This window comes from Narcine bancroftii, chromosome 2 (assembly GCF_036971445.1).
Source record: "Narcine bancroftii isolate sNarBan1 chromosome 2, sNarBan1.hap1, whole genome shotgun sequence".
Taxonomy (NCBI): domain Eukaryota; kingdom Metazoa; phylum Chordata; class Chondrichthyes; order Torpediniformes; family Narcinidae; genus Narcine; species Narcine bancroftii.
This window is the reverse complement of record NC_091470.1, coordinates 155,031,559-155,056,072: the sequence shown is the minus strand read 5'-3', so window position 1 is coordinate 155,056,072 and position 24,514 is coordinate 155,031,559. Positions and strand designations below refer to the sequence as shown.

The following is a 24,514-nucleotide window of genomic DNA, read 5'->3' as shown; positions in this document are numbered from 1 at the left end:
GCAAATTTTGTGTTTCTTCTATCTGGTTCATTACTTCCAGGAGAGGAGGAATTAATAACTCTTTAAATGTTTTATAGAATTCTATTGGGAGTCCGTCCTCTCCAGGCATTTTATTGTTCAGTAGCTTTTTTAATCTATCCTGTATTTCCTCTATTTCAAATGGTTTTATCAATTTGTTTTGCTCCTTTTCATGCAATTTCGATAGTTCAATTTTTGTTAAAAACTTATCTATTTTGTCTTCTTTCCCTTCGTTCTCAGTTCGGTATAATTGCTTGTAGAATTCCTTAAAGTTTTCATTGATCTCTGTTGGGTTGTATGTAATTTGTTTGTCCTTTTTCCTTGATGCCAATGCAGTTCTTTTAGCTTGTTCTGTTTTAAGTTGCCAGGCTAGTATTTTGTGTGTTTTTTCTCCTAGCTCGTAATTCTTCTGCTTTATTTTCCCTTCAGCCAGTCTTGAGCCAGTCTCCAGCAGCCCACAGCCTGGTGTAAGTCACTTGACTACAGTCACCTGCAGCCTGGATGGGTTTCTCACTTTGAGTCAACAATAGCACACTGCCTGTATGTTATCCAGCCACAGAGGCCTTCACTGGCCCAGTCGCAGAACCCCTCACTAGTCACTGTCCCATGGGTTGTCTCCTCTGCTTCTCTTTCTCAAATGTGGGTTGGTCTTCCTGTTTTCTGGTGCCTGAAGCAGTCCACTGCTTCCCCTGAGACTGCAACCCCTCAAGAGTGCGGCTGAACACATGCACCACCATCTTGGCCCCAGACTCTCAGTTGCAGGATTTTAAGATAAACCACAGTGGGCCCCTTTAACAGGCTGATTAAAAAAAGCTTGGTAGTTTGACTAGGAGGTTGAACCCTGTGGAGCAGTGTTGTGTCTCTCATTCCGCTCCCCAGTGGCAATGATGTCGTTGCAGCAGCATTTTATTTCACCAGCCAGGCATCAGCCTCAACCCTTGTCTATATTTTGCCCCCACCCCCCCCCCCCCATTATTAAATTTAAATTTAACCATGCAGCACAGGAAGCAGGCTCTTCTGGCCCATGAGCCCATGGTGCCTAAATGCCCTGTACATTTTGCAGGATGGGAGGAAATCCACACAGAAACCGGGAGAACATACAGATAGCATTGGATTTGAACACAGATTGCTGGCTGTGTTGCGCTAATTGATACGGTAACCATACTGCCCATCTTCCAAAAACCTCTTCAATGTGCCTTGATTAGGTTAGATTAGATCCTGAGCCCAAACTAACTTCAAATCCAAGTTGCCTATTTCCCTTAGTTCTCTGAAATGTTACCATTTTCATATCAGTTCTGACATCACTCTCCCTCCTGATGTTGTCTTCACTTGCACATCAACCTTGTTTTCCCAAGCTATCTTTACTTGTGTGCTGTGACTGTCTTGTCTTTCTGTCCAATTACTGTCATATTCTCACAGGATGACCTTGGGCATGAGTGTTTGAAATTTGGGGAGTGTCCCTTATCTGTTCAGGCAGAGAGTTTTCAATTCTGAAACTGCAAGATGTTTGTTAAACAGACAGATTTTATGGATGTTGATTATCACAAGCAGGCAGCCGTTGTTTTCACAAAGGTGCTAACTCTCACTGACGTTCTGGTCTTACTTTTTGAAGATCACAGAACATCCCTTTGCATCATAGGATCCCTCTTTTCTTTTAACCTCTCTTGGGTTATTTCTGGAAGATTTCTCTGATTTGGATGCAAAATCCCACACTCTGCACTGCCCTCTATCAGCAGGTCAAGTCACACTTTTGGTTTCACAATTTATAATCTGTGTGAGCTCAATTTCGACCTATTTCAACTCAAGTCTCATAGAGTTAGACAACTTTCCTTTTGTTTAGTTTTAATTAACTGTGTGACTTTTAATATGATGGAAAATCTTCCTGCCTATATTTGCATACAATTTGTATGTGAGATGCATACTCTGGTAAGAACCAGCCAGGGGTGAAACTGTCATAAATTTTACAAATTCTCTATTCTTAAGCTCATTTTGTTAAGTTTCCAAATGAGACTTTTTTCCACTGGACCTATTTTCAAAATTAACAAATGAGATGGAAATAACATTTAATTTCTGTCAAATACAAGAATTATGAACAAGAAGGCCATTTTGGGACAGCACAAATTGACTGTACTGCCTCCCTTTGCTCTGCCCCTTCCTCCTGCCCTACTTATCCTCTGCCCCTTCCTCTTTTCCCACCCCCCTTCCTCATCCCCCACTGCCCATTTCCTCTGTCCTTCTTTTCCAGCCTTCTGCCTCTTGGCCTACCTACACTCCCTTGCTTGCCATCCCCTCTGGTCTTCCTTTGCCCTGGCCTTACTTTCCTCCTTGCCTCAGAACTGGCAGTCCTAATTCTCTTTCTGAGGAATCTAAATATTCCGTATCTAGTGCATCGTGCTACCTCCCACTAGAAATGAACACCATATTCAATTTAGACTTGAATTTATGGAGAAACAGAGTTTGGTAATTGAATAGATTTAAATTAGCAGTTCATTTTATTAATGGCGTGAATGACAGTATGCTATCCTTGTTAGTGGGACATTCCTGAATAATTATCTCACACTCTCTCTCTCTCTCTCTCTCTCTCTCCCCCCCACCCCCTCCCCCCCAACCCACCACCCTTATCTCTCTCCTCTCTTTTTTTCTCACCAGTGCTCAAATCCTTTGGACCAAAATGGTAAAACCTGTCAGGAGAATGAATACTACAACTCAAAAGTCAATCGATGCTGCTCCAACTGTCCTCCAGGTATGTGTCCTCTATCTGTTTAGTCACCTTCCATACACCATGTCATTCTTTCATTTCACAGACACTGGATTTCTTTTATCCATACCAACCCTCGTCCAGGTAAATGATTCATCCAGAACAATGAATGAAGTACTAGAATGATCTCAGCAACCAACTTACAGAGCATCCCATGTGCTACCTTGGTCTAGAAGCAAAGTTGCTATATATTTTTAATTAATTCATAGGATATGGATATCATTTCCAATGTACATAAAATTGTCCATCTCTGCTTGTCCCTGAAATGAGGAAATTATTAAGAGTCCATCAAATTAATGATTCTACAGTCATAAATAGGTTAGCCTAATTGAAGATTATAGATTTCCAGATGTTTGTGGAAGAACCCATTAATTGAATGATTACAGTCAATGAAACTAGTTTTATCATTCCAGGTTTATTTGAATTTGCCTAATTTAAATTTCCCAGTAGCCATTGCTGGGATTGAATTAAATTAGTGGTCAAGAACACTGGTTGCTTACTGTAGAACTATAGAACATTACAGCACATAAATCTGCCATTCTAGTGTGTGATGAACTTTTATTCTGCTTAGTCCCACTGACCAGTACCCAGTCCAATTCTCCATACTCCTCCCATCTAAATACCGGTCCAAATTTTTCTTAAATGTTAAAAATGAGTCCTCATTCACTACTTCAGCTGAGACCTTGTTCCATACTCCCAATAATCTTTGTGTGAAGAAGTTCCCCTTAAACTTTTCCCCTAAACCATTTCCTCTGGTTCATATCTTGCATAACCTCATTTGAAAAGGCCTACTTGCATATACTCATCTATACCCCTCATAATTTTGTATACCTCTATCAAATTTCCCCTCTTCTACACTCCAAGGAATAAAGTCCTAATCTGTTCAATATTTCCCTGTAGTTCAGTTCTGGAGTCCAGGCAACATCCTAGAAAATCTTCTCTACGCTCTTTCAATTTTATTGATACCTTTCCAGTTGTAAGGTGACCAAAACTGCACACAATACTCCAAATTTGGCCTCACCAATGATTTCAGTACCTTGTATACGAAATGCTTGGGACCAGACATTTTCTGCTTTTTGGGTTGTTTCAGTTCTCAGAACAATGAAACTGAACAGCACAGTAGAATCAGCAGAAACCAGTATCAACGGTTAAACAACAATGGCAGACTTTTTGAGTCCCAACATGACGCCACAAGTGGAAAATTCATGCAAAATAATGTATAGTACTTACCAAAAGGAAAGTGATCTCTGCTGACAAAAGAAGATAAATGCAGCACCAAACACAAGAAATTCTCCTCGATGGCTTTTTCGAATGTTTCTTCCTGCTACCTCATTAATAATGGTTTTGTCTAGCAGTCTCTCTTTGATTTTATAAACTGACATGTTTTCTTGTTCTGTTATGAATGCACACTGCTCTAGTCTTTCAATAAGACCGTCATGCATTTTCACCATGTCATCTATAGGCACATTGCTAGTAGCATCCTTGTGCTCAACTCCTTTTGGAAACCCACCACACCCAAGCCTCTGTTCACTGCTGACAGCAGGTTGTTCAAGAAAGTGTTTTTCTATTCACTTTTTGGTGATCAAAGGATACCCTGGTCACATTTGGGGGAAGGTACATGATGTGAACCTTGTGTTTGTTGAGACTATCTGGAGGATGAGCAGAATAGTTGTCGAGGAATAACAAGATCTTGTCATTGTGCAGACTTCCCTGCAGTGAGCCTGACCTTCTGCCATAAAATGTTTGTTCAACCAATCTGAAAATATATCCCTGGTGACCCATGTCTTTTTTTGTTTGCATAATAATGGACTGATAAGAAATTCACTCTTTTAAAACAATGAGGATGCAAGCTTTTGCCTATCACAGCAAGTTTACACATGTGCGTGCCTGCTGCATTAACACACCCTAGCACAGTTATTCTGTCCTTGGCATCCTTAATTCCTGTAGGGGCTGTCTCATCAGCTGTAGTCAGCTTCTTTCTGGGGCATAATAATAAAACAGTGATGTTTCATCAGCGTTATCGATTTGTTCTGGCAACAGATTTTCATCAGCGATTATCTTAGCAAACTTGTCAATGAATTTCTCTGCTGCTTCATGATCAGCAGATGCTTTATCACCACAAACCCATAGTGGTATCTGCAGGCCTTTTGGCCATTTTCAGTGATATCTTTATACACCAGAGCTGTTGTTATCAAAAATGACACCAACGGAGCATCAGAGCCCCACACGGGCAAGTCAGGTGGTGAATTTGTTTCAGCTTGTGACACCATGTCGACACTTAACATTTTTTCGGTTTTTGGACTTTACGGTTTTCAGATCTTTGGATTACTATGAAATCCAAAATCCTTTATTCAGTACTTTGATTTATGATGGCCAATTGGCCAAAAGGAATCTTTACAACCCTATCTACCTGTGATGTCACTTTCAGGGAATTATGTATCTGTATTCCCAGATCTTTCTATTCTACTGCACTCCTCAGTGCCCTCCTGTTTACCATGTATGTCCTACCTTTGTTTGTCCTTTCAAAATGCATCACCTCATGTGATAGTACAGATTCTATCACCAATGTGTATATCTACAGATTGTAGTGTAGGATGACTGTGATTGGCTGAGAGTGTAGCCACACCTACTGGCAGGTCTTAAAAGATTGCTCCTGCCAGACCAGGTCATTCTGGACTCGTTGACCTACATGTGATATGCTCCTGTCTTTTAGTTAATAAAAGCCTTGGTTGGGATCAACAAGTCTTTGGTTCTTTCGACGCGCTCTACAATTTTATTAACTAAAAAGGTTTTGAAGGGATGGAGCGTATGCTACGGCTGGAACTCCTCGACATCGACTCACAGTCAGCTATCGCCTCAAATGACTTTAAGCACTGGCTGAGCTGCTTCGAAACATACCTACAGCTCTCTGACCCTGCCATGATAGAGGACAGCCGTCAACTACTAATATTGATGACTATGGTATCCCCGAGAGTCTACCAGAGCATCCAGGACGCGACCACTTATGCCGCAGCCATGAAGGTGCTGAAAGGGCTCTACGAGCATCCGGTGAACAGGGTACAAACTTGCAACAAGGGGCAGCGCCTGACATCACGGTGCAGACGCTGAGCGTGGAAGGTACAACCCACCCTCGCCGCAATGATGTCCACCCTCCCTCACGAAGCAATGTTTGACCAGGCCCCAGCCCCAAACTCAACGGCCGCTGCCACTGCTGACTGAGGACCCGCCGCCTCCATCACCGCTGAGCCCGCCCCCGACCAGGGACATGCCACACCCGCTGCCACTACTAACCGGGGACCCGCCACCACCGAGGCAACAGACCAAGTTTCCGCAGCTGCGACTGGGGACCTGCCAACACCAAGGCATCAGACCAGGTTCCCGCAGCTGCGACTGACGCTACCGACCCGGAACCCACCGACTCTGCCGACCGGGGACATACTGCCGCTACTGACACGGAAACCACCGCCGATGTCCGCCCGACCGCCGACAGCAAGCAGCAAACCCCAACACTTGATGTTTGCTGGCTGACACCCCCAGCAGGCTGCAGGAAGCAACACCAACTCCTTGACTCTGTCTCTTCAGGCCCAACTGTTCACGTGACGCCATCATGCAGGACTCCACTGTCCCCATTACAAGTCTCTGCATCAGTAATCCTCGACCAGGACTTCCCCCAACCCCTCACAAAAGCAATGGAACTGATTAAAGTGCATGGACACTATAACAATTGTTTATTTGACTCGGGGGTCAACTGACAGTTTTATCCGCCCAGACCTGGCCCACCGTTGTGGACTGGCTATTCTCCCCGCTGCCCAGAGGATTTCATTGGCAACCAGATCGCACTCGACTGGGGTAAAGGGGTATTGCATGGCGACCCTGAAAGTCCAGAGCATCACGTTCACAGACTTCAAACTATTAGTCCTTCCTCAATTGTGCACACCTGCACTGCTGGGACTGGATTTTCAGTGCCAGTTTCAAACCATTTCCCTGCACTTTGGGGGGCCTCACGCTCTGCTCTCTGTCTGTAACCACTCCACCCTGTAAACCTCCTGCCAGTGGCAGCCCGAACCACCCGAACCTGTGCCCTGGGGCCTCATCTGTAGTCTCTGCACCCTCTGAGTTGCTCCGCCAGTGCTTTTTGCAAATCTCACCCCTGGCTGGAAGCCTGTGGCCACCAAAAGCCGGCAATATAGTTATGAACACAGGAAATTTATCAAAAGCTGCTGGACGAGGGCATTATCAAACCTAGCTCGAGTCCATGGAGGGCCCAGGTGGTGGTTGTTAAAAACGGGGAGAAGCCGTGGATGGTGGTTGACTACAGCCAGACAATCAACCGCTTCACGCTTCTGGATACGTACCCCTTTTCACGGATGTGGTGAATCAGATCGCCCAATACCGTATATTTTCCACCATTGACTTAAGTTCGGCCTATTATCAGCTCCCGATCTGCCGAGAAGACCGACTTTTCATGGCCTTTGAAGTGAATGAATGACTGTTTCAATTCCTCATGGTACCCTTTGGGATCACAAATGGCATTGCGGTCTTCCAGTGGGAAATGGACCAGATGGTGGACCAGAACGGACTGACTGCTACTTTCCCGTATCTGGATAATGTCACCATCTGCAGCCATGACACGGAAGATCATGATGTCAATCTTGAGAAATTTTTTCAGACTGTAACTCAGCTGCACTTGACCTACAATTTCGACAAGTGTGACTTCCGTACCACTCAGCTCGCAATTCTGGGTTGTGTGGTGGAGAACGGAGAGGTCACGCCAGACCCTGACTGCATGCGTCTCCTCATGAACTTGCCCCCCCACACCCAGAAGGCACTCAAATGCTGCCTGGGCATTTTCTCCTACTATGCCCAATGAGTTTCACACTATGCCGACAAGGCACGGCCACTCATCAAGACCACCTCCTTCCCCCTGTCACCGAAGCCAGAGCGGCCTTCGACCGCATCAAATCGGACATCGCTACTGCATGCCATAGATGAGTCCATCCCGTTCCAAGTTGAGGGCAGGCACTTTGAACCAGGCCGGCCGGCCGGTAGCCTTCTTCTCCAGAACCCTCCAGGGTCCTGAGAACCGACACTCCTCTGTCGAGAAGGAGCCCAGGCCAGATTCGAAGCAGTACGTCGTTGGAGACACTACCTCACTGGCAGGCACTTTATACTGCTGACCGACCAATGTGCGGTCTCCTTCATGTTTAGCAATACCCAGCGAGTTAAGATCAAAAATGACAAAATCGCCAGGTGGAGAATTTAGCTCTCCACCTTTAATTATGACATACTGTATCGGCCTGATAAACTCAAGGACCCGCCATGTGCGCTCTCCAGGGGAACTTGCACCAATACACAACTGGACAGGCTGCAGAGACTCCACAAGGAGCTCTGTCATCCAGGGGTCACTAGGTTCGCGCACTTTGTCAAGGCTCGCAACCTGCCCTACACAATCGAGGAGATTTGCTCCATGACCTGAGCCTGCCCGGTGTGCGCTGAGTGCAAGCCCCAGTTCTTCCTTCCGGAGAACACCACGTCATCAAAGCCACCTGCCCATTTGAGCGTCTCAGCGTGGACTTTAAGGGGCCCCCTACCGTTGACCAACCCTAATACTTATGCCCTTACGGCTATCAAAGAGTACTCCTGCTTCCCGTTCACTGTGCCCTGCTCAGACTTGACTGCCTCCTCAGTCATCGAGGCTCTGCACAGCATCTTTGCCATCTTCAGGTACCCTAGTTACATCCACAGTGACAGGGGGTCCTCGTTTATGAGCACAGAGCTGTGGCAGTACCTTCTGGAGCATGGTATCGCTTCAAGCAGGGTCACCAGCTATAATCCACGCGGTAATGGGCAAGTCGAAAGAGAGAATGCCACCGTCTGGAAAGCGGATACGCTTGCCCACTGGTCCAAAGGTCTCCCCACCTCTCACTGGCAGGATGTGCTCACTAGTGCCCTACACTCCATCCCTTCCCTCCCACCGTGACCAATGCCACCCCCCACGAAAGGATGTTCTCTTTCCCGAGGAAATCCGAATCGGGAACGACCATACCAGCGTGGCTCATGGTTCCCGGAGCCACGGGAACCATGACACCACATCTGGTACTCAAAGAACGACCCCTTGGTTGACCGAGTGACTCTGCTCCATGCGAACCCGCATTATGCCTATGTTGAGTACCTGGACGGGCGGGAGGACACAATCTCGGTAAGGGACATAGCCCAAGTTGGATCAGATGCAGCAGTGCCTTTAACCCAACCTCCCCCAATTCCTCCCCCAGGTCATGTGGTTGAACAGAGCGACCAGCACCACCCCACCAGCTCAGGCCAGACTGTCAACAACGCCGTTGGGGAATTGAGTGAAGCAGTGGCCACACCCTATGAGCCTGCCAGTGACACTACTCCAGCGACCCCAATCCCGGCACCACAATGGTCATGCTGGATGGTCAGGCCCCCTGGGCCATTTCTCTTTTTCTTTTTTTTTCAGCCCTCCATCCACCCTGGGGTTAGTTCTCAAAGAAGGGATGAATGTGATAGTACAGATTCTATCACCAATATGTATATGTACAAATTGTAGTGTAAGATGACTGTGATTGGCTGAGAGCGTAGCCACACCAACTGGCAGGTTTTACAGGATTGTTCCTAGCCAGACCAGGTCATTCTGGACTGGTCGACCTACATGTGATATGCTCCAGTCTTTTAGTTAATAAAACCCTGGGTTTGGATCAACAAGTCTTTGGTTCTTTCGATGTGCTCTACAATCCTCACACTTGTCTGCATTCAATTCCATCTGCCATTTTGCAATCTATTTTTCCAATTTGTCCAGATCTCTCTGCAAGCTTTGAAAACCTTCTTTGCTATCCATGACACCTCCAATCTTTGTGTCATTTGAAAATTTACTGATCCAATTTACCATATTATCATCTAGATTGTTGGTATAGACGATAAACAACAATGATCCCTGAGGCACATCACTCGTCACATGCCTCCAGTCTGAAAGGCAATATCTACCACTCTCTGGCTTCTCCCAGAAAGCCAATGTCAAATCCATTTTACTCCCTCACCATGAATACTGAATGACTGAACCTTCCTGGCTAACCTCCCATGTGGAAGCTTATGAAAGGCCTTACTAAAATCCATGTAGACCACATACACAGCCATGTTGACTATTCAAATACTTGATTATCTGATCTCTTAGAGCATCTTCCAAAACCATACCTACTACTGAAGTCAGGCTCATTTCCTGGGTTACTTTTGGAGCCTTTTAAAAAAAAAAAAAAAAAATAATGGAACAAGATGAGCTATCCTCCAATCCTCTGTGGCTAAGGACATGTTAAGCATATCAGCCGGAGGGCCCTAAATTTTTGCACCAGCCTCTCTCAAGGTCCAAGGGAATACCTTGTTCAGCCTGAGGATTAATCTACTCTTATTTGTTTGAAGACAGCAAGCACATTTTTTAATTTGTATAGGTTCCATGACCTCACTGCTTGGTTACCTGGTCAACATGACTACCAAGCTACAATATTCAGGGCTAATATCAAACTCTGGGTTATTGAGTCAGAGACATGAGTTTGGGGAATTTAAATGTAAATAATTCAGTACAATTGGAATTATAGCTAGTGTCAATAATAGGATCATGAATCCACAAAGTTGTTTCCTTAGGAAAGGAATTTTGCCATTCTTTCCTATTTGTCCATAAGTGATTCCAATGCAGTTGAATTTTAACTGTGTGTTGAAAAGTTCAAAGCAAACTTCCAAGATAGAAAATAAATGCTGGACAACATAGCACAGATTAGATTTCACATGTCCCTAGCTTCTCCCGCCTATCCATGTGTTTAATGTCATTCATCCCTGAACTAATTTGCAAATCTCTTCTGAACCCTCTCTAAAGCTTTTACATGCATTGGCTAGAAACAGGATGAACCTCCTTTTATGCTGTTAACACTCACGGGTAGCTACACCATTGATACTTTCACTGCAGCAGATTTACAGGGAACAAACATAAAGGATTTCAAGAGAATGAGAAGCTTATGAGAGAGTGTTTGGTCAGCATTTAATAATGAGAACTTTTGGCACATGAAGTGTTTAGGCAGATAAAATAAATTGAAAGAAATTTGTATCAGTTGTGGAAAGTAAAATATAAACAAATGCAGGGATGGGGCAGAGGCAGTGATTTATGAGTACGGTCAGATACATATGTTCAAATGCACTGAATTTCTTGCTTGCTGCAGCCACGAAGATGGGTAAGATGCACCAACAATAGTTTAATTTAAATTGCCACAAATGCTATGAGACTGAAAAAGTGACAGTAAATGGAAAAGGATCTGTAAATTAAAAATTCACAGTTGTACTTAGTGTAAGAAAGTGCCAACATATATTGGTGTTCCTGGAGTAATTTACGGTTAGGATTAAGGTGATACGGGGAGGGTAGTGAAGTGGGGGACATTCAAGAGTCTGATAGCTGTTAGAGTACAAAACTCCACCTGAACAGCCTGAACCCACACGATGAACAGATAACTCCTGTACTGGATGTTTTTAGATTTTTGTGAGGCCATTCTTCTTTGGGGAGTATCTGATATTTTCAAGGACAATAATTGCGACATTCTTGGTTCCACATTAGTTTACTCCTCTCATATTTCCCCTCAGTGCCCCACAGTCCTTTTGTCAAAGAGCACCATTTCCTGATCAAGCTACATTTGTTCTCTGACTCGTATCCTGTTTGACCCGTATCCTGTATGACACATAGATTGAATATGCACCGTGAGAGGATAAACTACCACACAACCAGTCAAACTTTCAAAGAGTTCCAAGAGTCAGAACTTATTTTTTGTTTTGTCTTCTGCCCCATCACACAAAGGCTTCACCTGACTACCATAAGCCTGTTCCTCTTCAATGCAAATATTAGTTACATCTCCTTATGGCATTCTCCAAACTCAAACAATTCTTCCTTCAAATAAAACTGCAAGTGTGTCTACTCTTGATTCAGTTAGACTTTCTATTTTTCTGGCTTGTATTGGCTCTTAGAAAAGTACAGAAAAGATTTACCAAAATAGTTCCCGGGAGGAATATCGTCAAATATGAACAGGAAAAGCTGTGATTGTTCTCCTTTGACTAGTGGAATCTGAGACAGTATTTAAATCCAGGAAGCAGCATTGTTCCCATTGGTGGAAGAGTCAAGAAGCAGGTGCTGAATAACCAAAAGTAGTACAAAGAAAGCTTTTTTTATACAATGCATGGTTGAGGTCTAGATTGCACTGCTAGAATAGTTGTGGAGGGGAATGTCACGTGATAATGTAGATCCAGGACGTAAAATCTGGCTCTCCTAAAAAAAAGTTTAAAAAGAAGGAGGAAAAAAAAGAAAAGGGCTTCATTGAAACTCATTTAAAAATTGTTAATAGACTAGAGAAAAAAGTTAAGATGCCTCCAAAAAAGGATAAAGAAACAATGGAGAGTGCACAAGAAAAACAAGAAGAAAAAGAAGGGCCTACCTTGATGAAGAAGCTGGGGCCTGAAGTGAAGATGTCTCTCCGTATGAAGAGAGCCTCCAGGTTGGCCTTCCTGTGGTTGGGGGCGCTGGGATGAACCCAGATGGGGAAGGTCTTGACTGCACATGCATGAGGAGTCGCACATGCAGAGTCAACATGACTGGGAGGCCTTTGAAGAAATGTTCAGAGGGCCTTCCAAGCGGGCCACGAAGACACTGGAGATGACCTCCGAGGAGGAAGAAGTACAAGAAAAATTAAAGGGAAAGTTCAGAAGAAGAAGAAGCGGTAGGAAAGAGAATTAAAAAAGATTAGTAAATTTAAAGGCTCTGTTAAAATTAATAAGATGAGATTAAGAGGTCAGGGTTAAAGGTTAACATAGAGTGTGAAATAGTTAAAGAAATGCAGAGAAAACAGAGGAGATGCAAGAAAAAGTTCAAAGTATTAATATGGAGTCTAAATTGTTCAAGAAAGTTTGGAATAACCAATTATCTGAAAAAGTAGATTCATCAGAGAATTTCAGCTGAAGAAATAATGGTAAGATTATAGGTCTGAAAGAAGGGGATGAAGGTGAAGATATTAAACAGTTTTTACAACATTGAATTCCAGAGACTTTTGGGCCAAAATAATTTTCAAGGGGACATTGAAATAGAAAGGGCCCATGATAAATAAGGATCAAATTGGGTTTATTAAAAAAGAAATGCAGAGAAAACAGAGGAGATGCAAGAAAAAGTTCAAAGTATTAATATGGAGTCTAAATTGTTCAAGAAATGAATTTAATTAATTTAGTGCAAAAAAGAGACAATTGCTGCAGCTTTAGATGCATAAAAAGTGTTTTACAGAATAGAATGGGACTTTTTGTTTAAAATACATGATAAATTTGGGTTAGGATCAACATTTATAAATTGGACAAAAGTGTTATATATTGAACCAAGAGCTAGTGTGGTAACGAATGGGCAAATTTCAGATTATTTTCAATTAACGAGATTGACAAGACTGGGATGTCCATTATTGCCAGCTCTGTTTGTATTAGTAATAGAACCATTCGCTGAATTAATTAGAACAAGTTTTGACATTAAAGGCCTTAAAATAGGTGAAAGGGAACATAAAATAAGTTTATTTGCAGAAGACGTGATTGTTTACTTAACAGACCTGGTAACTTCACTATATAAATTACATGTCTGATTAGAACAGTATGGAGCAGTTTCAAGTTGCAAGATAAATTGGGGGAAAAGTGAAATTATGCTTCTAACTACAGGTGATTATGCATGTGTAATGGAGGATTAAAACCATGTACCCAGATGCTTTTTTGCTTATGTGGAACTGACGACACTGGGTCCACACGCAGGTCACCTTACTTTCAGAACTAGCAGATGTAATTAAACTCAGCCATGGGGACTTATCTGAAGATACACTTTGAAATGGAATTCCACTGTGAGGCCCAGGGAAAGCAGTTGTCAAATGCAACACTCTGAAATTGACGAATTGGTCACAACCTGTCTTGCTCGAGAAGTTTTAATAAGTCTTTGTATCTACGAGATAAACCAGGAAATCATAACATCCTGGTTCCATCCTGGTTCCAGTTCCATCCTGGTTCCGGGGCCGCCGCCTCCCCCTTGCCTCAGTCCGGGCACAGGGGGAGCAGCGGCGGCGGCCCCAATCCGGGCAGGAGCGGGGGGGAGGCGGCGGCCCCGGCCTCGGTCGGGTGGGGCAGGCGGAGGCCCCGATCCGGGCGGAGAGTTGTGGGTGGCGGCCCCGGTCCGGGCACAGGGAGAGCGGCGGCGGCCTCGGCCCCGGTCCGGGCAGTATGGACCAACCTAAGAGGGGAGGCAGACCCCGCCAGCCCGGGTAAGAAACCTGCATAGGAGAAGGTCACTCCAATATAAAACCTATGACCCAAGGACCTCGCTGCCACGTCCCAGCTTGCTTGGCCACGGCACACGAACCATGGGTGTAAAGGGTGGGGCCAGTACTGCGCGCACTGCACTCCACCTAAAAGCTCCTTTGCGCAGGCCCGAGGACAGGTCCACGTCCTCCCCCTCCACGTCCTCCCCCTCCACGTCCTCCCCCTCCACGTCCTTTAAATCTTCGTCCACGAAGCCAAGCCAAAGAAAGAAGATAACATCCTGGTTCCATAATAATTAATCTTCTAAATTGTAGAATGTAATGTTCAGTTTTGATTTTGACTGACAAATATTAGAAGGAGTAGGCGCATGATTAATTGTTTTTGGGGTATATAAGCCTGTGGTCCTGCTGCTGAAGTTTAGACTCTCCGAGGGGTGGGAACACCCCTTGTCAAGAAGGAAGAACAGCCAGAGTCCGAGCAACATCCCGGTCGGGGGAGGTGGAGAAGCTGCTACCAGCGCCCTGACAACCTACTACAAGTGTGCAGTCGTTGCCTCGCTTCGGCAGTTGGGACCAGTCCAAGCGTTGATAAGTATAGTTGGGAAGGGCTTGCATATTGTAGTGTGAAATCAGCTTTTGAATTAGTAATAAACATTTGTATAAACTGAACTGCTCTCGGTGTGTGTGTCTATTTTCTTTCGGTAGCTCAAACACTGTGACCAATCTAAAATGAACAAAATGAGAGGTATAAGTTTACCCAAGACAGCATGTAAACAAAATATGCAATTTAAATGGCCCAAAAATGGAATAAAGTATTTGGGAATAAGAATTGAGAAAGATCTAAAAAAATTATTTAAAATTAATTATGGCTTTTTATTTAAGAAAATTGAAGGCAATTTGAAGAAATGGATGGATTTGCCTATTGCATTAATTAGTTGAATTAATTGTATTAAAATGAATATTTTTCACATTTACATTACTTATTCCGGTCCTTACTTAACAGTATATCAAAAAATTTGTCAGATAAATGTTTCAGATATAATCAGGAAGTCAGTACCTTCATGGTTATGTCCTAAATTGAACCTTTTTTGGACAAATTTAATAACATTTCTTGAATAGGTAATAAATGTTAAGCTTCCACAAGATCCTATGTTTTAACTAGGAAACGTTTCAGGGATTAGGCCAGAATTAAAAATTAATTTATTTCAGAAAGAATTTCTTAAAATAGTGTTAGCCATAGCTAGGATGGAAAGCTGGACACAGATTTGGAATGGACAGATAGTATGGAGAAATGTGTGATTGTATTCGTCTGGAAAAGATCACAATTTAAGGAATAGATATGATAAATTCTTTAAAATTTGGTCTCCATATATGCAATCTATTAAGTTGGTATATGTATTATAAGTTTCAATCTTTAACTATATTCAGTGTACTCTCTGTTTATCTTTTTTTTTGTTCTCTTTTTCTTTTCATGTCCTTTATGGGAATTTTGGAGTGGGAGGGTGTGGGTGGGATGGAAGGGGAAAAATTTTTTGAAAAAGCATGTATTGATTTTGGTATATTATTCATGTATTATATTTGTGAATGATCTTTAATACATGTAACAAATTAAATAAAAATTAAAAAATAGTTGTGGAAACAGATTTATTTGTAGCATTCAAAAGCGAGCTGAATTAGTCTGTGAAAGAAAATAATATGCAGGGTGAGAGGGCAGAACAAGACAAACGGTATTGCTTTTTCATGGAGATGGTGTGGATTTGATTGGCTAAATGTTCTCCTTTCATGCTTTAGTTCTGTTCCTCCTGAGTACTCATGTAATTCATTTAATGTACCCAGACTGCAGCTGGCCAAATAACAGCAGGAAATGGTTTGGGTGAGCGTTGAGTTCAGCAGGGAGACAATAGCTAATGCTGGGACTAAAATGTGCGCACGCCCACACACACACACACACACACACACACACAATTTCTAAACTGTTATGTCAGATATATTAAGGCAGGAAAAGTTAGTTTAAACTCAGAGGAAAGCTATCTGTACAGTAGTTAGAGTTATTTCTTTGCTGCCATCACCTTGCTGGGTAGATTATTTTGTTATTTTGCTATTAATTCTTGTCTTATTTGATTACTTTATCATTGTGTAAAAGTTTTGTTTTCTCCCCTCTGATCTCATTCAGTCTGCTGTAATTTCCATTGTGAGCTCTACCTCATTTGCTGATCTGCATTGAATAAAGCTGTAGTTTCCCCAAATAATAATTTATGTATCTCATTTAAATGCACTGGATATCACAACCCTCTGTTGTCTCATTTATAAACTGATGTCTCTGAGTGCTCAAAATGGTTTCACACATGACATCAGCTTTCAGCTTAAAACTTGAGTTAAAAAAAAAAATCATTTTTTTACTAAATGGACACAAGTGTGATTTTTGTCCAATTCTCATAGGCTTTACCCTAGTTGTTCTATTCTATCTATTTTTTCTCTCAGACTGGGCAGATTTTAATCTGCAATCATGGTGCAGTGCAGCCTCCTACACATACTCACTCCATTGCTAAATTATTTTCATTATTAATCTCTAAGTATAACAGTACTCACTCCGTCGCTAACTTATTTTCATTATTAATCTCTAAGTAATTACAGTGTAGATAAGAGGAGCAGCAGTCAATGCTGGAGTGAACACGATACTACATTTCTCGAATAACAGTAACTGGACCTCATCTTGCATCTTGAGGTTCCCAGAACACAATCTGAATACCCATACCTATTAAAACAGAAACAATATCCTCCATAAATTCAGTACCGTTCATTCATAACAGCAGAGTGCTGGTTGATTTCCTGGAATACAAGTAGTGAGGTCTGATTAATAGGATGATACAACACTGAAGGTAGCCATTTAATCCACTTTAAAGGAGCCTCTCTATCAGAACCACTCCATTCTTTTCCCACAAAACTACAAATTTTTCTGCAAGTATTTGTCCTTTTTCCTCATAAGATATGGTTGGTGTAGTGGTTAGCACAACGTCTTCACAGCACTAGCTATCAGACCAGACGGGGGTTTGTATATTCTCTGGTTTCCTCCCACAGTTCAAAAATGTACCGAGGATGTAGGTTAATTGGGGGAAATTATTTGGCATGGACTCGTGTGCTGAAATGGCCTGTTACAGTGCTGTATGTCTAAATAAATAAAAATGACATTGCCCTGATCCACTGTTTCTTCAGGCTGAGCATTCCAGATTGTTACAAGTTGCTATATAATAGTTTCCCCTTCTGTTTTCTGGGTACTTTGCCATTCATGCCACATCTCTTTCTTCCATTACTGATCGTTCTGCCACTGAAACATTTGTACTACCTTAGAAGATTCAAGAACATCATGTTTCTTCTTAACTTTGTCTACCCTAATGACAAGTCTCTCCACGTCACTAAAGCTCTCCATTTAGAGGCTATGGAAGTCTGCATCTTTGGCATCCTAATGTACAGTATCCATATATAAACATAATGTCCAAGATATGCCACAACAGCATTTTTATTTAATCAGTCTTCTCAACTTGTCTGGTTATTTTCAAACAAGAACAGAAAATGCTGGAAGTCCAAAGATATGAAGTGAGAAACAGAGTTTCTATTTTAAGGTGATGATCTTGCATCAGGATTAGAAAAAAATTGCAAAGTAAAAACCAGTTTAATTCCGAGAAAGAATACTGCACGAACATCTACAGACACTGATTGACATAAAAGCACAATGTTGGAGAAACTCAGCAGGTCAAACAGAGTACTTTAAATTGCAATGATACCGATACATTACCAACGATTTGGGCTTGAGGCCTTCAAAAGTCCCTTGATATAGAGCTCAAGCCAGAAATGTTGGTTATGTATCTTTATCTTTGCTATTTACACTGTTTAACCTGCTGAATTTCTCCAACATTGTTATTTTAATTATAATTCTGAGAAAGATGGTAAGGATGTGGGATGTTTGGATAAGGGAAGAGAGAATACGACAAAAGCTTTATGATAGGGTGAAGACTTGAAGAATGATACCAATGGTGGTGGTACTGTCTGAAAGAGCATGGTGAAGCCTGTGGAATTAACAAATAGCCCTTCTGGGAGAGGTAACTAGAAGACAAAGTCTGAATTATCAGAGTAGAAGCAAGATTGAAAAGAGATATGAAGTACAAGACTGGAATGGCTAATTGGTTAATTAATGATAAGAACACTCTGCAAATATTATGTGTTGAGAAAAAAAGAAAGAACATTTCATGTCTGTGGCCTTTTACCAACCCTGACCTACTGAGTATGCCCAGTGTTTTCTTGCTTTACTTTAGACTTGCAGATTCTAATCCAGCTGGGTAAAATTACTAAAGTTGTTTTGAACTCTTTTACACATTCATTGTGAATTCATATATTCTGGTGGCCTTGATTTCAGGTGAATATCGAAAATCAACTTGCACGTCTAAAAAGGACACTGTCTGTCGTACCTGTCCATTCAACACATACAAAGAGGAATGGAGTAATTCATATGAATGCACACGCTGTGTGGGAACGTGCCAAGATCGTAAGTCTCTTTAATTTATCAGAAGGCAACTTAAACCAAGAGATTCAGATTCAGTAGAATGGAAATAACAGCTGACAGGTAGATAATGTTACAGAGAAATTCAGATTAAAAATGAACAATTTTTAAAATTGTTGGGCGCTACCAGTTGCCCCAATAATCACAGAGACAAAGACTGAGGGGAACAATAGGCTTTATTACACACAAGACTTGCTGGCCCAGGTCCAAGCTAGGGAAGTGCAGGGAAGGAAGAGGTGACTCGACCTTTATGGTCTGGGTCACAGGGGAGGAGTCTAGGAGAGGATGTCATCAGGAGGGCGGGCCAGCCCGTGTCTGTACTGGCCAGTACATACAATAAACCATGTCATTACAAAAATCTTCCTACTTGATTATTAATCCCTATTCCCCATAGCCTCTTTCATCTGGTGTGGAATTTATCATGCAGACCAGAACGTCAGGAGATTCAACTCGGATGTAACATGGGATTCAACTTCCCCCAGTAATTTAGATGGGGATGGAATGATCAGCCAGGGTCTCTCAAGATTCCTTAACAGTCATGTATACAAACTTTGTTTGCCCTATAAAGATGGGAAAGAAAACAAAAGAAAGTCCTTTCTGAGACATCAAGTATCTACGAGTCCGGTACCTCCTCCGATGCTGCAGAGCCTCCTGTCCAACTCAGTGGTAAACACAAGCTTCCAACTCACCCTCCCAAGCCCTTGTTTCAGAACCCCCCTCCCCCCAAGGCTGTCAATCCCCGAGGCCTTTTGGGAGCCCTGGTCACCATCAACACCCTCATAGATCTCGGTCCTAATACTTGGTTCCCAGAAGCCTGTCGACAACAGCCCATGGCCTGGTGTGAGGCCTTTAGCTGCCAAGCTGCACGCTGGTCTGCTGCTGTGGTCTACTGTGACGTTTCCTCTCCCAGCCTTTTCCTCAGCAGGGGAGGGGATGTTCCTCCTCTCTGGTGCCCTGCTGTTATCCCAGAGTTTCAGATGCCGCAGTCTCCCTGAATGTTTGATGTCAGGAAAACCTTGCCAGCCCCGTTCTATAGGCAGTATATCTGCATGGATTTTCAGATGGAATAGCCAGGCAGTAGAACCCTGTGGAAGAGTCGAGTAGCAGAACACCACTGTTACAGCAGCTATAAGCCATGCTATCGTCTTGATTTCTCTATACTTGCTGTTTATTTAAAACTGGGTCTATTGTGGTTGTGGGTGAAAACAATGTCCATTTGAAGCCCTCTCCAAATTTGAATTCCACTTACATGAATGTGCAGAATTTTCTCCTGGAAACATATTTGACAGTGTGGAGGGTGTGAAAGAATAAGGGGAAGGATGAATTTGAAACAAGTTCTGATTTATTGGAGACCAAGAGGATAGGTCCAACATTCCAGGAATGTGATTAATTTGTTACCTTTTTCTTGATGTCTTCTTGCATTTAGCTCTGCGACAAGTTCAAAACTGTACTCGAACGACAAGACAGATCTGCCAGTGTAAGCCTGGAATGTTCTGTAAAACTCAGACTCTTAACTACTGTGTACAGTGTGTTGAACACAGCCTTTGCAATGCTGGAGAATTCCTGACTGAAGCAGGTGCGGAAATCTAGGTCCAAGTCTTAACAAGTGTGGGGAGGGGGCGTTCCTGTACTTTGTGGGGAAAGTGCAATTTGATAAATTTGAACTCTGAAGAAAGAAGATGTTTAGACTGCATGGGGAAGTAATTGATAGATGGATGACATAAGGACGTAATACAGTTTCAGATGTCCCATCCACAAGGAATCAAACTTGCTAAATCAAAGTACAGTATCTGGAACCTATGAGGATTGGTAGATGCCGGATAAGTGAATTTTTCGGTTGCTTGAGTTTGCATGCTGTGTGATTGGTGAACTAATGTTTGGTGATTGGTGAACTAATACTCCTGTATTTTTTACCTATTTATTTTCCACATTTTTTTTGCCAGTTGCTTTAGGCTGTCAGTTGCTTGAATTCCAGATTACTGGGATTTTATTGTAGTAAATTTCTTGTTTACTGGTAGAGAATAGAGCTAGAAATTACTCAGTAGCTTGGGTTGATATAGGAATATACCAGTCCCAAATCAGTCCATGTACTCGACAGTGATGTCCTGTCAGATAACTCTGTAGGAACTATAGGGAATTATTGGATTATGGTTTATAATATTTGGGAAATATTTATTTCAGTTCAAGCTGAGGGAAGAGAACTTCATCCTTGAATCACTGGGAACCGATGCCTGTCTCCAGACAAATTCTGCTCTTTTTATCAAAAGTTTTGGGCGGCACGGTTACCCTGTTACACGCCGGTACATTTATCCTTCGATCCACCATATTGGACCATGCCACAGTCAATCTAAACTTCCAAAGAAAGGTGCCACAATTAGAATAGTGATTAACGACACGGATACTATTACAACACCAGCAATCAGGACCGGGGTTTGAATTGCATGCTATCTGTAAGGAGTTTGTATGTTCTCTCTGTGTCTGCGTGGGTTTCTTCGAGGGGCTCTGGTTTACTCCCACCATTTGAAACGTACCGGGGGTTATAGGTTAATTGGGCTCATGGGCCGAAGTGGCCTGTTTCCGTGCAGTATGCCTAAATTTAAATTTAAAAGATAAAACTTCCACGTAACATTATTTTTCTGCTGAGTTTATTGTTATCTCAGCAATTTAAGTTCAGGCAATGATTGCCCTTCTCCTGATTTCCTTTGTGCTTTATCACCAGGAACCTCTGCAGTGGACAATGTTTGCAGTCCCTGCCCTTCAGGCACATTCTCTGATGTGAAGTCTGTTTCTACCAAGTGCAAGCCGCATGCTAAGTGAGTGTGGGTTATTGGTCAGTTGCAGTGAATTGCTTCACTTCTATTTGGATCACAGTTTAGAGGTCTGTGACAGAAGGGGAGAGGGGGACCTTGCAGAAATAAGGAGCAAAGAACACAACAGGATTGGAATTCAAGGTGACTCTTTGCTGATGTGCTACTTTCAGTTTACAATAGATGCTATGATTAGTTTCAATTCTCTCTTCTTATGTTCCTGATCACCACCCCTGAACCTCTGGCAGAGAGGGTTAATATTCTTTGGGAATGTAAACAAGAAATTGGCAGATGCTGAGGTCTAGTGCAGTACACAGAAGTGCTGGAGAAACTCAGAACATCACACAGCATCCATAGAAAGCAAAGGGCAGTTGACACTTTGGACCTGAGTTGTCTTCAAGAGTGTTGAAAATCAGACTGCCTGACTCCAACACTTTTAGGAGTGGTTGCTTGGATAAGGAACACCAGACTTACTGGACACTATTGTAGAACTCATCGAAAGAACCAAAGACTTGTTGATCCAAACCAAGGCTTTTATTAGCAAAAGACAGGAGCTCTTCACAGGTGGCCGACCAGTCCGGAATGATCCGACCTGGCTAGGGACACAACCCTTTAAGGCCGAGACAGTAGGCGTGGCTAAGCTCTCAGCCAATCGCTGTAAGCACAGTCATTACAGTCTAGATACTGTAACTATATACATTGGTGATAGGTCTGTACTATTACAACTATGAAATAAGGGTTCATTGAATGCTCTTTCCACTGACTGGCAGGCACAACTGTGGTTGAGTCGTTGAGACTTACCATTGTAACAAGTCTCTATCGTGGATCTGCACAGCAGATTTGGAATAAAGTGCTGAAAGCAGCAGTGGAGAATGATGGGATCCTTTTGTCCAAAATCACCTGCTGCTCCTTCCCAGAGGTGCAAGTCGTCCGGTGGGTGATGGAGGAAGAAATTGTTGACACAATGTTAATGTATTAATGTGTAAAATTTGCAATGTTAGTGATATAAGCATTGCAGTCTCAGCAGCCAAAGGAAACATAATGAACTTAAGTTACTCCCATCCTGCCTATCCTCCTCACCATTCTGCACACTGCACTCTGTCCAAAACTAGTTCTAATTTACACCTGCATGTTCAATATTTGTTGTTGTTTCAGTGTCTCTGGTCTCCCCAGAGAGACAGTTCCAATAATGACCATTGACTTGGTATCATTTTGTTTCTGATGCCAACCCTCCTTTGTTCTGGACAAGATCATAACTAGTATTATCCATTCCCTATTGAATAATAGCCATGCTACTCCTCATCCTCTTTCCTGGTGAAAACATTTGCAATTTATATAATCTTGGCCTTCCACCCTGTCCAGCATGTTAATTGTTCTTCTCTGTCCTTTCAATAACTGTGTAATGACAACAGCTCACAGTGTTTCAGTGCATCCAGAGCAAATATTACGCAGATCATGGTACAGTGCAGAAATGGCCCTTCTAATATTAAATTTAACTTTTAAAAGTTAAAATTTAGACATAACAGATTCTTTCGGCCCACAAGCCCGTGCCACCCTGTTACACGCCGGTACATTTATCCTTCGATCCACCATATTGGACCATGCCACAGTCAATCTAAACTTCCAAAGAAAGGCACCACAGTTAGAATAGTGATTAACGACACGGATACAAATCTGGCGCTGTCTGTAGGGAGTTTGTACGTTCTCCCTGTGTCTGTGTGGGTTTCCTCCAGGTTCTTCAGTTTCCTCCCACTCTTCAAAATGTTAATTGGGTGTGATTGGGCAGCATGGGTCAAATATCCAGAATTGGCTTCTATCATGCTGTAAATAAAGTTTTAAAAAAATTAAATTTAAACTCATCCCATATACCTTCACGAGGTCCATAATTCCTCTGTTCCCTGCCTGGTCACCTATCCCTTAAATATCTGTTTCTATCATCTCCCCTCCCAGCATCTACCAAAAAATAACTTGCCTTGCACATCTCGTTGGGGCTGGGAGAAGCAGGTAGTTAGCAGTGTCACTTAAACAAATCAACTGGTTATTTGGCTGAAGTATTTACAAATATTCTAACATTTTGATCATTATGAAATAATGTAAATAGAAAAAGAATTCTGATTATGCGCATCATTTTGGAAAAGGCACGTAGAAAGTAGAGTGGGAAGGTTCATATATTCGGTGAAGTCTGACCCTTGGTTGGTTTATACAATATGTGGAGCATTATTAATGTCTCTAATCCTCCACCCCCTTGCACCATCCCTGCCATCTCCATGAGTAGTTGCAGTGTGTTGCCTGCTTAGTCTAATCCTACAAGCCTTGACTCAACATTTCTCCAGGTTCTGGATATCCAACATTCAATATCCAATTCAGAACCATGATATGCTGTTCGAGGGTAAAGTTTGCCACATAATTCCATTTACTAACAGAACTTTTCTCTTTGACTTTTTTAAGATGCATCAAATTGATAAAAAATGGCACAGCAACTGAAGATGCAGTGTGCGACAAACCTATCCACTTAGTAACCAGCATCCTACAGTTCAGCACAAACAAATGGAACCAGTTCAAGGTATCCACATCTTCACCAATCAGAGTTCTCATCCACTTGACCACTCCAAGGGTAGATCACCTGACATTATCCACTGCACTTCCGTCACACAAAGGAACCAGTAAGTCAATACAGCTTCTCTCTTTCTCCCCTTCGAGGCAGACAGCCGCCTCTACCATTTCCTCAGGGCCCCCTTTGGTGCCACCAAAGGCGTTTCCATCTTCCAATGGGAGATGGACTGGATGGTAGATCAAAACGACTTGCACGCCACCTGCAAGACCATGACGTGAACCTCCAGAAATTCCTTACCTCCGTCAAACACCTGAACCTGACCTACAATAAGGACATGTGTTTTCAGCACGTCGTGGAGAATGGGGTCATTGGTCCCAACCCCGACTGCATGTGGCCTCTGCTGGACCTCCCCCTTCCCCCCAGTCTCAAGGCCCTGAAAAGGTGCCGAGGATTCTTTTCTTATTACACCCAGTGGGTTCCAAATGATGTGGATAAAGCCCACCC

The 24,514-nt window shown here is 42.7% G+C and overlaps 1 protein-coding gene across 1 annotated transcript; it reads left to right on the top strand.

Annotated features, from left to right (window-relative positions):
• The first annotated feature begins 1,011 nt into the window (after positions 1-1,011).
• On the top strand, positions 1,012-24,247 carry LOC138752973 (tumor necrosis factor receptor superfamily member 1B-like). The gene is made up of 7 exons (XM_069915573.1): positions 1,012-1,068; positions 1,537-1,590; positions 2,668-2,761; positions 18,506-18,634; positions 20,076-20,225; positions 21,369-21,462; positions 23,905-24,247. The coding sequence occupies exons 1-7, from the start codon at positions 1,012-1,014 to the stop codon at positions 24,245-24,247; spliced, it is 921 nt and encodes a 306-aa protein (XP_069771674.1).
• Positions 24,248-24,514: the final 267 nt, after the last annotated feature.

Bases quoted from the DNA above. Each gene is read 5' to 3' on its own strand.
- LOC138752973 (XM_069915573.1), top strand. From the start codon at position 1,012: ATGCAGCACAGGAAGCAGGCTCTTCTGGCCCATGAGCCCATGGTGCCT. The intron at 1,069-1,536 runs GTACATTTTGCA...TTTGTTAAACAG, and splicing joins CCATGGTGCCTAAATGCCCT to ACAGATTTTATGGATGTTGA. The intron at 21,463-23,904 runs GTGAGTGTGGGT...GACTTTTTTAAG, and splicing joins AAGTGCAAGCCGCATGCTAA to ATGCATCAAATTGATAAAAA.